The sequence below is a fragment of the Amphimedon queenslandica genome, unplaced genomic scaffold (assembly GCF_000090795.2).
Source record: "Amphimedon queenslandica unplaced genomic scaffold, v1.1 AMPQUscaffold_13496, whole genome shotgun sequence".
NCBI lineage: Eukaryota > Metazoa > Porifera > Demospongiae > Haplosclerida > Niphatidae > Amphimedon > Amphimedon queenslandica.
In genome coordinates, this window is record NW_003546268.1 from 127,420 (window position 1) to 140,007 (window position 12,588).

General features: G+C 35.0%; 2 protein-coding genes across 2 annotated transcripts; one reads left to right on the forward strand and one right to left on the reverse strand.

The window, feature by feature from the left end:
- The first annotated feature begins 147 nt into the window (after positions 1-147).
- On the forward strand, positions 148-4,261 carry LOC100636316 (cilia- and flagella-associated protein 58-like). Its single transcript, XM_003384239.3, has 21 exons — positions 148-194; positions 257-388; positions 481-845; positions 905-977; positions 1,029-1,112; positions 1,179-1,268; positions 1,336-1,440; positions 1,489-1,632; positions 1,703-1,856; positions 1,902-1,984; positions 2,037-2,129; positions 2,178-2,288; positions 2,353-2,439; positions 2,528-2,671; positions 2,728-2,867; positions 2,913-3,085; positions 3,137-3,254; positions 3,313-3,424; positions 3,530-3,754; positions 3,816-3,949; positions 4,037-4,261. Exons 1-21 carry the CDS (start codon positions 189-191, stop codon positions 4,152-4,154), a joined length of 2,691 nt encoding a protein of 896 aa, XP_003384287.1. The 5' UTR covers positions 148-188; the 3' UTR covers positions 4,155-4,261.
- LOC105316784 (WD repeat-containing protein 6-like) lies at positions 4,152-12,568 on the reverse strand. Its single transcript, XM_019993379.1, has 25 exons — positions 12,436-12,568; positions 12,214-12,318; positions 12,037-12,139; positions 11,663-11,842; positions 11,399-11,564; positions 11,230-11,339; positions 11,009-11,177; positions 10,908-10,955; positions 10,659-10,728; positions 10,548-10,600; positions 10,403-10,491; positions 10,163-10,344; positions 9,733-9,884; positions 9,433-9,684; positions 9,165-9,356; positions 9,028-9,105; positions 8,658-8,756; positions 7,964-8,065; positions 7,861-7,921; positions 6,411-6,488; positions 6,196-6,363; positions 5,935-6,142; positions 4,902-5,362; positions 4,425-4,587; positions 4,152-4,372 (listed from the first exon to the last, which is right to left on the reverse strand). The coding sequence occupies exons 1-25, from the start codon at positions 12,527-12,529 to the stop codon at positions 4,288-4,290; spliced, it is 3,468 nt and encodes a 1,155-aa protein (XP_019848938.1). The 5' UTR covers positions 12,530-12,568; the 3' UTR covers positions 4,152-4,287.
- Positions 12,569-12,588: the final 20 nt, after the last annotated feature.

Consider the following 12,588-nt stretch of genomic DNA (forward strand, 5'->3'; position numbering starts at 1 on the left):
CATGATTCAGTTAACACATGGTTAAAGAACTAAAAGAAGTGACAATTTGTAATTTGACAAACTGACAAAATACTAAATTTTCAATTTCCAAGCACCGCCTCCGGGCGGCCCCGCCCTCCTACCACTTTAAAAAATCACGTGATGCTGGTACGGTTGTCATAGTTACGGGATCCAGTAACACTATCATCATGGAGGTGAGTTGCCTTCACTTATGAATATTGTTCAATCCTAAACACGATACTTGCTCTATATTTAGGGAGAAAAAGGTAAAGAAACTCCTGCAAAATCCCCTGAACCATCTCCAGAGAAAGAGCGCACCACCACCACCAGTAAGGGAGCACAAGATGATCACAGCAATTTTGAAAATTTGGAGAAAGATTTTCAAGAGGTACAAAATCATATGAACTAAAATAGTAATTGTTAATTTTGTATCTATTTCTATGCATTAATATGACTATAATTATGTGACTACTACTGTAGATTCTGAAAGAGTTAACGGGAGATGAAAGTCTAAAGAAATTTAAAAATGAATATGAGAAACTGCACAAGGCACTCCAGAAATCACACGAGAGCGAGAAACGCTTAATGCAGAAATGCAGAGAGCTAAATGCAGAAATAATTGCAAATGGAGCAAAGGTGACAACAGCACTAAAACTGTCACAAGAGGACAAGGCAACTATTGTAAATCTCAAGCAAGAGATAGAAAAGCTTTGGCGTATGGTAGACACAGCACACGAGAAAGAGTCAAGGGCTCGAGATACAATACACCAACTTAAACTTGAGATTGCAAATTTGACAAAACTAGTAGAGCAGGGAGCTGGAATAACCTTTGGACCTGATGAAAGGTATAGACTGACACAGCATATTATTATTATCAACACTTTATGTTTGACTATATATACAGTACACAAGATCTAGTGAAGCAAAAAGAGGAACTAACAAGAGAGAGAGATGAGCAACTGGAAGAGATAAGTGTTGTAAGTCAGATACACAACATAAACAATACAGCTTTTTCATTTATCCTGTAGCTTCGTAAAAGCCTCAGTTCAGCAATGGACAAACAAAAGGAGGCAGAGAGGGACAGAGAATCAGCTGAGCTAAGAGTTTTAGAAGTAAATCAAATAGTATCATTATACTAATTACTTTTGCATACATGCACCATACGTACACATACATAGCTACAAGAAGAAATAACGGTAAAGAACCAAGAGCTGGATAGAGAAAACAGGAGAAAAACTAAATTAGAAAAAGACTTAAGAGTTGTGCAGGTATATAATGTGGATGTATACCATGTACATTCCTACTGTATCATTATTTTTCTGTTTTGTTATTAAGACTGAAGTTGAGAACAAGACTCAAGAGGTGAAGAATAAGCAATTGCAAGTCCAGAAAGTTGAGGAGGAATGCGTAAAAGTTGAGCAGTTACTGAGAGAAACAAGGGTAAGGAGAATCATACCATGGATTGCATTTATCTAATATTTTTAATAGAAACTTTATGAAAACTCAGTCAAGCAAAATGACACCTTAAACACAATGTATGAGAAGAAAAAGAATGAATACGACCAACAGGTGAACAGAAGTGAAGAACTAGCAGGACAAAATGCAGAACACTTGGCAGATCTGAAACTAAAAGTAAAAAATAATTCTACATCATTATACACATGTAACCGTTAATACGTGTACATTGTAATGGCACATGTAGGAGGATGATATTGGTAGTTTAAAGCAAGAGATAAATAGGATCAATAAACTTAGAGAAGGACTCCAAAGAAAACTGAGAATAGTTGAAGAACAAAAATCTGATGTGGAGTCAAAGAGAGATGCATTGAAACAACAGCTAACATCAGTTGAAAGAGGTACATGAATAAACTTTTTAATTATTATCATTATTATTTTTTTAGAGTTGGAGCAGGCAAGGAAGCAAGCAGAATTAGACAAAAAGTCATTTGATGATTTAGTGAGGGAGAGAGACATTCTAAGCAAAGTAATGGGAATATATAATTATTGTATAATTATTGTTGCACTGTATATATTAGGCATTACGTAAGTCAGAAGGCTCTACCGAGAGATTGGAACATTTGATGAAAATTAGAGACCAATCAATTAAAACTCTGCAACAGGAAATTACGGTACTATGACTTCTTAATGTTATAATACTATTATACAAGATTATGTAGAATTTTAAAGAAGAAGCTAAGAAACAAAGAAACCTTCTCCTACAGTTGGAGAGAGATAGGGACAGGTATGGAAAAGAATCAACAGATGCAACACAAAAGTGTCTCCTTCAGGTCAGTACAACATTATTTATCATGCATTATAAATGTATACATTGTAATCCTTTGACTTCTCTAGATGGAAGAAGTAAAGAGGAAAGAACTAGAGATGCTCCAGCAGAAGAAAAAGATTGCAGAGACTGAGAGCAAACTGAAGCAACAGCAGGTATCGATTTTTAACTTAATATTTACAGCTACATGTACGTGTTATGATGATTATGATATGCACAATAATTTGAAAACTTACTTTGTAGACATTGTATGAAGCCGCTTGCAGTGACAGGAATCTGTATAGCAAACAACTGATAGAGTCAAGAGATGAGATCACAGATATGAAGCGTAAAATAAAGATTCTTTCACACCAAATTGATCAACTAAAAGAAGAAATAGCAGTAAAAGTAAGAAATAGAAGTTTATAAACAGTTTATTATGTACATGCCCACATAACACATAGGATAGTGCATTAGTTAAAGTGAATGCTGACCTTATGCACATTGAAAGAGAGAAGGACAGCCTCAGTGCTGAAGTATCAGGAAGAAAACAAGAACTTGAAGCAACTAGACAACTACTGGAGAGTCAGAGGGCAGAGGAAAGGTGAGAAAAATGGACGTGCAATTTTAGTATGCATTGTTTCATTAGGAAATTACGTAAGATTTTGTCAGAGGCAAGTTCAGAATGTGCAAGACAAAAGAAAGAATTAGAGAAAGTAATCAATGAGAGAGACATACTAGGAACTCAATTGATAAGACGTAATGATGAGCTCTCACTTCTTTATGAGAAAATAAAAATACAGCAATCAACACTCAATAAAGGTAGAAGTATATGTATCTATTGTTAGTTTAAATCTCATTAATAATGTACAGGAGAGATACAGTATAACAGCAGAGTAGAGGACATTAGGATATTAAAACTAGAAGTAAAGAAACTGAGGAGGGAACGGGGACTACTAACAAAGAGTGTAGCTAACATTGAAGAACTAAAGTAAATGTTTCTCAAGCATACACAGCACATTAATTATAATATTCATGACTACTTATAGACGTGAGTTGTATCACTGCCAGAGAGAGTTATTGAGGGAGAGGACAAGATGCAAAGCACTTGAGGAAGAACTTGAGAATCCAATCAATATACACAGATGGAGAAAACTTGAAGTAAATATAAGATATACACTGTACATGGGAAAGAGAAAGCATTCAGTATTACATTCTCATTTAATCTGATAATTTAAAGTTATTATTCTGGACTTACTATAATAGGGAGGGGATCCTAGTACATTTGAAATGATACAAAAGATACACACACTCCAAAGGAGACTGATACAAAAGACTGAAGAGGTGGTAGAGAAGGAGTTAATGATTCAAGAGAAAGAGAAGCTATATATGGAATTGAAGCAAATACTGCAGAGACAGCCTGGACCAGAGGTAGCTGAACAATTACAGATCTATCAACAAACACTAAAGGATAAAACAAAACAAATGAAGGTTAGTAGCATGAAAGCTCAGTAGTTTCTAAGTTTTCATACATGTACTTTATTCCTTGCAGAGCATGGCCAGTGAATTGAATATGTATGAAACACAAGTTGCTGAGCATAAGATGGACATAGACAGGCTGGAACAAGAACTACAAGAAGTTAAGAAGAAGTACTACCTTCAAAAGAAGAAGGAGCATATGCAAAAGTAAATAGAAATGGGTTTTATCAGGAGTGCACTAAATTTATCATTTTGCTATTATGATTGCGGTTTTCTAATCTTGTTTCTCATTAGGGAAAGGGAGAGGACACTAGCTCATGGATTAGCTCCTCCTATAATGCCACAGGCTCCTGCTAACATGCCACGATTCACTGGAGGAGGTTTCAATCTAAAACAGAATGTCATTGTTTAATTTTTGAACTACAAAAACTCTCCATTGTTGTCTGTATTGATAGACAAGAACCACAAAAACTAATTAGGATAATAATTGTTAATAATAATGTATTTTAGTAAAAATAATTATTATTGATAAAAAGTACGTTATGTTAATACATGTTTTTCCGACACAGTTCTTGGTTCAATTCAAAGAATTCCATCCCAACCCCACAAACAACACCATAACAGCTGTCTCTATAGTAACACAATCTGTAACTATGACAATAATTAACACCTTGATCCTCACTTGAGATGATATGACACCAGACACGAGGGATCAGCCACATTGTGAACGCAATCAGTAACCTTGGCAAGAGAGGGGTCAAAACCATCGACAGTAACTGACCAGAGAGAAAGTCTTTGATCAATAGATGTGGTCAGTAGTACGCCTGGAGATAAAAATGATACACCTTGAAGAGGAAAAAGAATAATCAACTGTGTGTGTATACAGTGCTTCGGGTTGCTTGACAAAAATTAACTGCTTGAATGAAAAATTGGGTCAGACAACTGCATGTGTATCAAAATAATATTGTATAAATCAGGAAATTTACGCAGTAGAATTTTTTTGAGTTAAAAATGATGCTGTGGTTTTATTTTAATGTTATAAGACTGTGTCATGTATTATTAAATGTGTCATGTAATTTTATGCATGATCTAATTTTAGTCAAGTAAAATTATAATCCCAGTAAAAATTTCCAGATAGAGGGTACCGTATTACATTCACCTGTTATAGCAGAATAATGAGCAGAAGACAATTTACACTGTCCCTTGATAAGGAGGTGAGAGTCACATGATACTGAGCACAGACTAATAACCAGGGCAGTATCATCACCAACAGATGCAATCAGTAACAGATTGGGATCGAGTGATTCTTGTATCAGTATCACTGAGATATCATTGATCCCTGACTGGTGAGCTTGATCGATTGATAACAATGGATCAAGTGTTGGAGTGGCTTCCTCTTCTCTTCCCTTCTCCTGATCATCATGCCATTTACTGATTAATGATGAGAGGGGCCACAAGACTATACTCCCATCAGTTGCTGCTGTTAGTAAAAGAGCTGTCTTGAATGGACTGTCATTAAAAGATAATATAATGTTAGATACTGTTAGTATACAATGATGATGATGATCAATGACCTCCAGTAGAGTGAAGGATTTCAATACTTCATCATAAATATAAATTCTGGGAAAGATGAAGAAAGGAGGAGGAACGAGAGAGAGAGAGCATAATAGTCTGTCATTAATGTAGTTCATACCAGGGTTTTCAATAAAGCATGCTAATTGAGCTAAACAGCATGCATCATGTACATGCACTATATGTGTACATGTACATGGGTTTTTAAGTGACTTTTAAAATTTGTAAAAAAATCCAATTTCAATTGTAATTAGCTCAAACATGTATGTGCATAGGAAAAATTATAAAAATGAAAAATTCTCCCCTAAATATTTTTGAAATTAATTATATTTATGGTATTTTTAGAATATGAGCACTAAGCCAAAATCCTGTGGGAAACCCTGGTTCATACAAATATGAGTAACATGAAAATTAGTCAACCTCAGCCATAGGCCATACGGGCAACAGTTGATAAATTGCTATGAAATATTCCCAACACAAGCCCTTTTACAAAATAGAAAGTTAGCCTGTGCTTAATTTTTCAAAAATTGGCTCCAAAACACCCCTAATTATTATTATTTTTCTGACACATGCATAAGTAGAACGTTTTGCCGATCATTAATTTCAGAGTTACATGTTACCTTATAAAACCATCAGAGCAGCCAGCAGTTACACAAGACTGTCCTTTTCTATACTTCACACTAACATCAGCTAATGCCAGTGAAGCCAATGATGTTATTCTGCATTCAGGAGGAGGAACTGAAGCAGACTTTCCTTTCCTCCTCCTTCTCTGTGGCTTTGATGGCAAATTGTGCAAATTATACTCACACTGCAGTGATACTGATGGCTCTAATAAATAACGAACATTTTACTAGTAACTCATTCTTTCGTTATACATGTACCTTTCAAATCGTTTGTAGAGATAAGCCAAGCCTTTAAACTGGCCCTGCCACCACCAGAAAAGAGTAGACAGTGCTTATTGTCAGAGAGAAGGAGAGAAGAGAGAGATTGTATACAAGAAGTATGCCCACCAATACTAGCAATAGGATTTAATGATAATGTAGAATCACCTAATAATGAAAATAAGTTGACATAAAAATAATTCAAAATTATGTACCTTTATCATTTTTAATGCATTTTGCTTTAACAAGAGCAATCGAACAATCTTCACTTCCAACAGCAAACAAAGCAGTACCTGTTATCAATAGTAAATATTAATGTTAAAATGTCAATGCCAGTATTAAGACATGGTGTCAATTACATTTATGTACAATGTACATGCATCACTACTACCGTACCGTATAGCGGGAAATTTTCGAGGATAACAAATTTCGCGAATTTCACGGATTTTTTCATGATTCGCGAAATTAAATTCCTTGAAAAATCAATTTAATACGGTAGAAGATGGCAGATTAGTGGAAATTCGCAAAAATTAATTCCGCAAACTTCCGGATATGGGTCATTCGCGAAATTTATTATCCTCGAAAAAAACCCGCTATATGGTATATGCCATATATTTTGTGGGTATAAAATTTTGCAATTTGGTTGCATTTTTGTATTTGCAAAATACAAAATTTCATGATTTTAATGTAATTACTACACCAACTATAATCAGCACACTATTTACGGATTTCAATTTTGCAAATTTTTCTAAAATGCCAAAATCCCAAAATTTAATACATGGTATTTTATATTTATATGGTATTTTATACTTATTATTGTACTATTAAAGGGCCAGAGAAGTTCTGGCTTTATTTATGTCTAAATTTTTCTAGATCTCCCCCCATTTTTATAATTAATTTGACCCTCTTTAACAAATAATATCTTAAAATTCATAAAAAATCTAATTTTGATCAGAATCAGTTCAAACTTTCCCCATAACATAAGTAAATGCTTATCTACCAGAAACTGTAGCTATTTTTTAATGAAATACGCTGTACTAGACTACTAGTATAGTACATGCAGGGTTTCCTATACAGCATGCTAAATAAATGAGCTAAACAGCATTGACTTTTTCGAACTTTGATCGGAATCAGCTCAAACTTGCCACACAATGTAAGTACATTATATGCATCAAAAATTGTAAAAAAATTAAAATAACTCACAGCGCCAATTTTACAGAAACTTTGAGTACATTTCGGGCAACTTTTAAAAATCCATAAAAAATCTGATTTTGGTAGAAATCAGCTCAAACTTTCTACGTAACATAGGTACACTGTAGATGTCTGTATCAAAAAAATTATGAAAATGCAGAATTCTCTCCTAGCTATTTTGATAAAATTTGGACGAAAACTTGTACTATAGTACAGAACTTGGGCCAAATTTTTGAGCCACTTTAAATTCTTTTTTTAATCAGATTTTCATCAGAACCAGCTAAAACTTTCTACATTACATCCACTACAGAAAATCTTACTACTCTTACTCTCACAGTGTGCTATCCAGAGTAAATTTACTATTATCACGTAATCTTTACTATTATTACCATTACATAAAATGTACCCCATGTCTGTATCAATGTAATCAATTGATCAATATCAATATCAAAACTCAGTATTAATTATTATTACTTGATTCCTCAATAGTATTAAGTAAACAAATTGAAACGGCTTCCCGGCCAATGAAAGGTGCCTATGGCAACAAATAAAACTTGATACACGAGTAACGACATACTTGTAAAACAGGAATCATAAGCTGGTCTGACAGGTTCTCCTGCACAATAACAACACTAGATCCCTTGATGTACGCAAATGTCACATTATGAGTCTCTATAATCTGTTGAAATAACAACACACATACACATACACGTAAGACTGATATACACTGTAGTACACTAGTGCTGCGTTTACACTACAGAAGTGGGCCAAACCGTGCTGAGCTGGCCCTGCTGTACTAACCATGCTGGCCTGGTTTGGCTCAGCTCACTTCAGCTCAGCTCACTTCAGCTCAGTTTGGTTACTGTTTACACTATCAAATGAAGCTGTGCTGGCCCACTTTGAACAGGGCTGGCTCAGTTAAAGAAGCTAGTGTAAACACAGTATAGGACTAGAAGAGCCTGTAAACATATGCATACCGGTAATGTAATATTATGTGTACTGTACCACTGGTAATTTTAGGAAATTTGGAGTTCTGATAGGTACTATTTGCCAATTGAAAACCAGCAGTTTTAAACCATTATGTACATGCTCAATGGCACATGATCACATATTCACTAAAGTAAAACCCACAAATCACCAATTTTATACCTTCAAAATTACCAGATATAATGATAATTAATTATATCTACCTCTTACATTATGATATAGCATTCATATTATGGTGTAGTTAGGCCTACACACAGTCACACATTCATTACTTTTAAACTCACACTATCGAGAGAGGAGAGAGCATATGACCTGTGCCCACCACCACAAGTGACTGTAAATATGCTTCTCTCATATACAGAGGAATGGAGTAAAAACTCATTCTATTGTAATGAAAATAAATCAAAAAATAATAATTGCTTGATGTTACTATTATTTTCTTAAAATTCAATTACAAAAAATGTCATTATTATTGTTCCTGTTTACACAATAGTGTAGTAATTATGAGATCCAATAGAATTAGCATAATACTGATCATTTTACACATTATGCAAGTGTCAATAATAAAATAATAATAATAACAAAAATAGTAATAATAATGATAATAATAATAAAGTGTATTAACAATACTCCCTCTCTCCCCCCATTACTAACCCCATGGTAACAGGTTGTTAAGGTTCCATGATTGACAGTGAATCTTACTCCCTCAATCCAGTCAACACCACGTACAGGCTAAGAGACAATACATATAAAACAACAGCATATAAAGCATAGTGTATCAACCTACGTACATGAAACCTGTTGGACTCATATAATCCAATCACCTCATTACCATCAGCCCCTTCTTCTTCCTCCCCTCTCTCAGTTTTTAACAAAGTGAATGAGTATTGTCTGCAGTATCCATCCCTACCAACACTGTATAACGAACCATTTAATGTGAACATCTGTGTGACACCATTAGGACCATGGACACCATAGAAGGACTGAATATAGGAAAGGGAAAAGAGGAATAGAGAGAAAAGAGATATAGAAATATAACAGAAAATCAACATGTGATACTTGTGAAGGTGATTGTATCTCTTTCTGTCCATCAAAGCAATAATAAAGATGAATTGATCCTTTCTTGTCACCACAGGCTATACAAAATCGCCTCCTCTCCCTCTCTCCTCCCTCCCTCACCCTTCCCTTCTCTATAGAGAGTATAAGAGCTGCTGTGGTCCATCTATGCTTAGACTGAGGGAGTAGAAGAGTGAAGAGAAGAGAGACAGCTATTGGCTCTTTATCGCTGGAGTAATCAACCAACCAACAGATCTACATGTAGAGACAGAGAATTAAACAACGTAACATGACTTGATTTACCATATTTCCAGCTGGCCCACAAGAAAGTAACACTTCAGTTGAATGTACTGGGAGTGTATTACCATCAGTGATGGAGGAGGTAGTGTCTGTAGGTAGCTCCATCCATAACAACGAGAAAACCTTCCCACTGTGTGCCGTCCATTCCTTACATACTATGAATGTATATATGTACATGTATGTATGTATGTATGAATGACAGCCATCATTAAATATACAAATACAAATAGTTTAGTGTGAGGCTGGTTTTCATGGTATGTATTAATTTCAGTGATGGATCTTTAAAATATGAAATTAAGTGACACATAAAATGATAGTGTCATTATTGAAAAAACTTTTAAAATTAATTAGTAATGCCCATGTAAACCACCAATATATACTGTACACTAAAATTATAATAATTGTACAAACAATTTAAAGAGTGCTTAATTACCATCAACAGCTGCAGGTAGTGCTAATATTTTTATGCTTCCCTCTAAATTTCCAATAGCCAGTAAAGGTAATCCTTTGGCTAATGTCATCAAAGAATATTTTGAATATTTTGGATCAGTATGACAGGGTGGGCTCCAATTAGAATCAGGAGGGGAAAGACTAAGATCCAACTGACAAAGAGAGCTGTCGTGAGAATTTGCAAAATTAAATATTTAATATTAAAAATGATTTTTAATCTTACCCATCTTCAAAAAGGCAGAGTAAGAGATGATTGTCCCACAGGAGAAGAGAGCGGGGAGAGGGAGGGAGAGGAGGAGGAGAGGGGAACATCTATCAAACAAAAAAACAGACAATACTGACACATTAGTGAATACAAATTGGCTAACTTGATGTCTACTCGATAATACAGTAACATTACGTGGACCGTCATATAGTGCACCTGAAGTGTTGGAGACAAAGAAACATCAAACAATTTAATAATTGAATTATATACTAGCCTTTCTGTCCAGGCCCACTACTGACAGACAAGGAATGGACTCTAATACTGGAATCCTCCCCTCCTGTATACTGGGAAAAGAGAGGGAAAATTATACATCTAGTGCTACAAGTGTACATGGATTTATTACAAACATGTACCACTGTACAGGACATGTACATGCATAACTAGTCCTCGCGTACGCAAAGCTGGGCGAGGCCAAATATTGGGAATTGATACTAACAATCACAACAATAATATAATTACTTACAATTAAATTATCTGCTTCGTTAAAAGCTACACTCCAAATATTACGACCCTAAAAGGGAGAGAGAGAGAGAAAAAGGATATAAAATCTCTATCTGAGCTTACTCTATGGCCGGAGATGACATTTTTACAGTTGCCACGATGGTCCCACACTCTACAGGTTGCATCCTCACCAACAGAGAGGAGGAGAGATGATGACAGAGTCCAATAAACCCTCCAAACTCTAGCAGTGTGACCGTAAAGGACATACAAAGAATTAGAGACAGTGTGGCCTCTAGTGAAATGAGACTAATGAGAGAGAAGGAGTGAAGGAGGTGTGACAATACTTTAATAATTTCCAGTCTTGAGGCAGTTCCCATATTCTTACTGACCTGTCGTCAGATGACGAGGCAAGCAATGACAAATCCTCATTAAAATCAACACAAAATATGACCCCCTAAATGTGTGTAAAAATCCTCCCCAGTAAGGGTTCCAGTAAATACAAAGACAGCATACCTCATGACCTTTGAGCCTCACTGCTACTTCACAAGAACCCAAATGAGGAGAAAGGTCACTAATCTTGACTTGATGGATGGGGTAAGATGAGAGGAGTATATCATTGAAAACAGTACCAGAAGCAAACAATAACCAACCAGAGACTGATCTAACCTGACATGAATAACTAGCAGTGAGAAATGCTAAGAAAAACACCATAAATACTATAATTATAGAGCATGATATAGGAATGATTATGGTGTAATTATACATGTAATAGGATACAGTATGCAGTTTATTTCAGACGTCAGCAAAGTTTGTGTTGATAGTTTTGAATTGAAGATGGCTATGGCATTATGAGCTAGACCTAGAGCAACCTCAAATACATCAAGACTAACAAAAGATATGCACAATAAATCAAATATCCAATCAGGAGCACTGTATGTATTAGAAACAGAGTACTGCCTATGAAAGAGAGAGAGAGAGAGAGAGAGAGAGGGATGGAAAAAAAGAGAGAATATGGCCATTGTATGCAATTATGCATTGAAAAAAATTTGTGAATTAAAAATGACTTTAAGATTATGATTTTTGGACATAATTTAATTCTAAAATTTTAGATACATTTCAACATAATTTTATAATTAGTCTTACATATGTACCTGATTAAAATGTCTTCATTTTCCTGGTCAAATAATAAATTGATCCATTTATAAACTTTCTGTCCAAATACAATAATATTAACATTGTTACTTTTCCTTTCTCCTGTAGTGTAGCAATGAATAACTTATTTTAAATTATTAATTTTATTTAAATCATTAATAATAATTTATCATCACCTAATCGAATTCCATGTATTCTTTTTGATGGAATCATTTCAACCTCTAGGAGTAGACACCACACAGTAGCAGACATACTAAATACTCTTAGCCATGGGCCACACCCTAACAACAAAACAACCCATACAGTCACTTTAATTAACAATAATACGAACCACACCCATAAACCATACACATATCATAATAAAGTATTGAATATTGCTCTAGGTCACTGTACTTCACCTGCTAGTATAACTGATCCTTTTTCATTGATCTTGAGACAATGTAAAGCAGTAACTGGTAACAAAGCAGTCTTGACATTAAGGAGGTCAGCCATGAGAAAGCACGTGGGTAGAGGAGTGGCTCATTTGGGAGGGGCTCTAAGGCGGGGCTAGC

Excerpts from the sequence above, each read along its gene's own strand:
- LOC100636316 (XM_003384239.3), top strand. Across the intron at positions 978-1,028 it reads AACTGGAAGAGATAAGTGTT|CTTCGTAAAAGCCTCAGTTC; the intron begins GTAAGTCAGATA and ends TTTATCCTGTAG. Across the intron at positions 3,425-3,529 it reads ACAGATGGAGAAAACTTGAA|GGAGGGGATCCTAGTACATT; the intron begins GTAAATATAAGA and ends TTACTATAATAG.
- LOC105316784 (XM_019993379.1), bottom strand. The coding sequence starts at position 12,529 with ATGGCTGACCTCCTTAATGTCAAGACTGCTTTGTTACCAGTTACTGCT. Across the intron at positions 9,685-9,732 it reads GTGGGCCAGCTGGAAATATG|ATCTGTTGGTTGGTTGATTA; the intron begins GTAAATCAAGTC and ends CTCTACATGTAG. Across the intron at positions 4,373-4,424 it reads CTGGTGTCATATCATCTCAA|AGACAGCTGTTATGGTGTTG; the intron begins GTGAGGATCAAG and ends GTGTTACTATAG.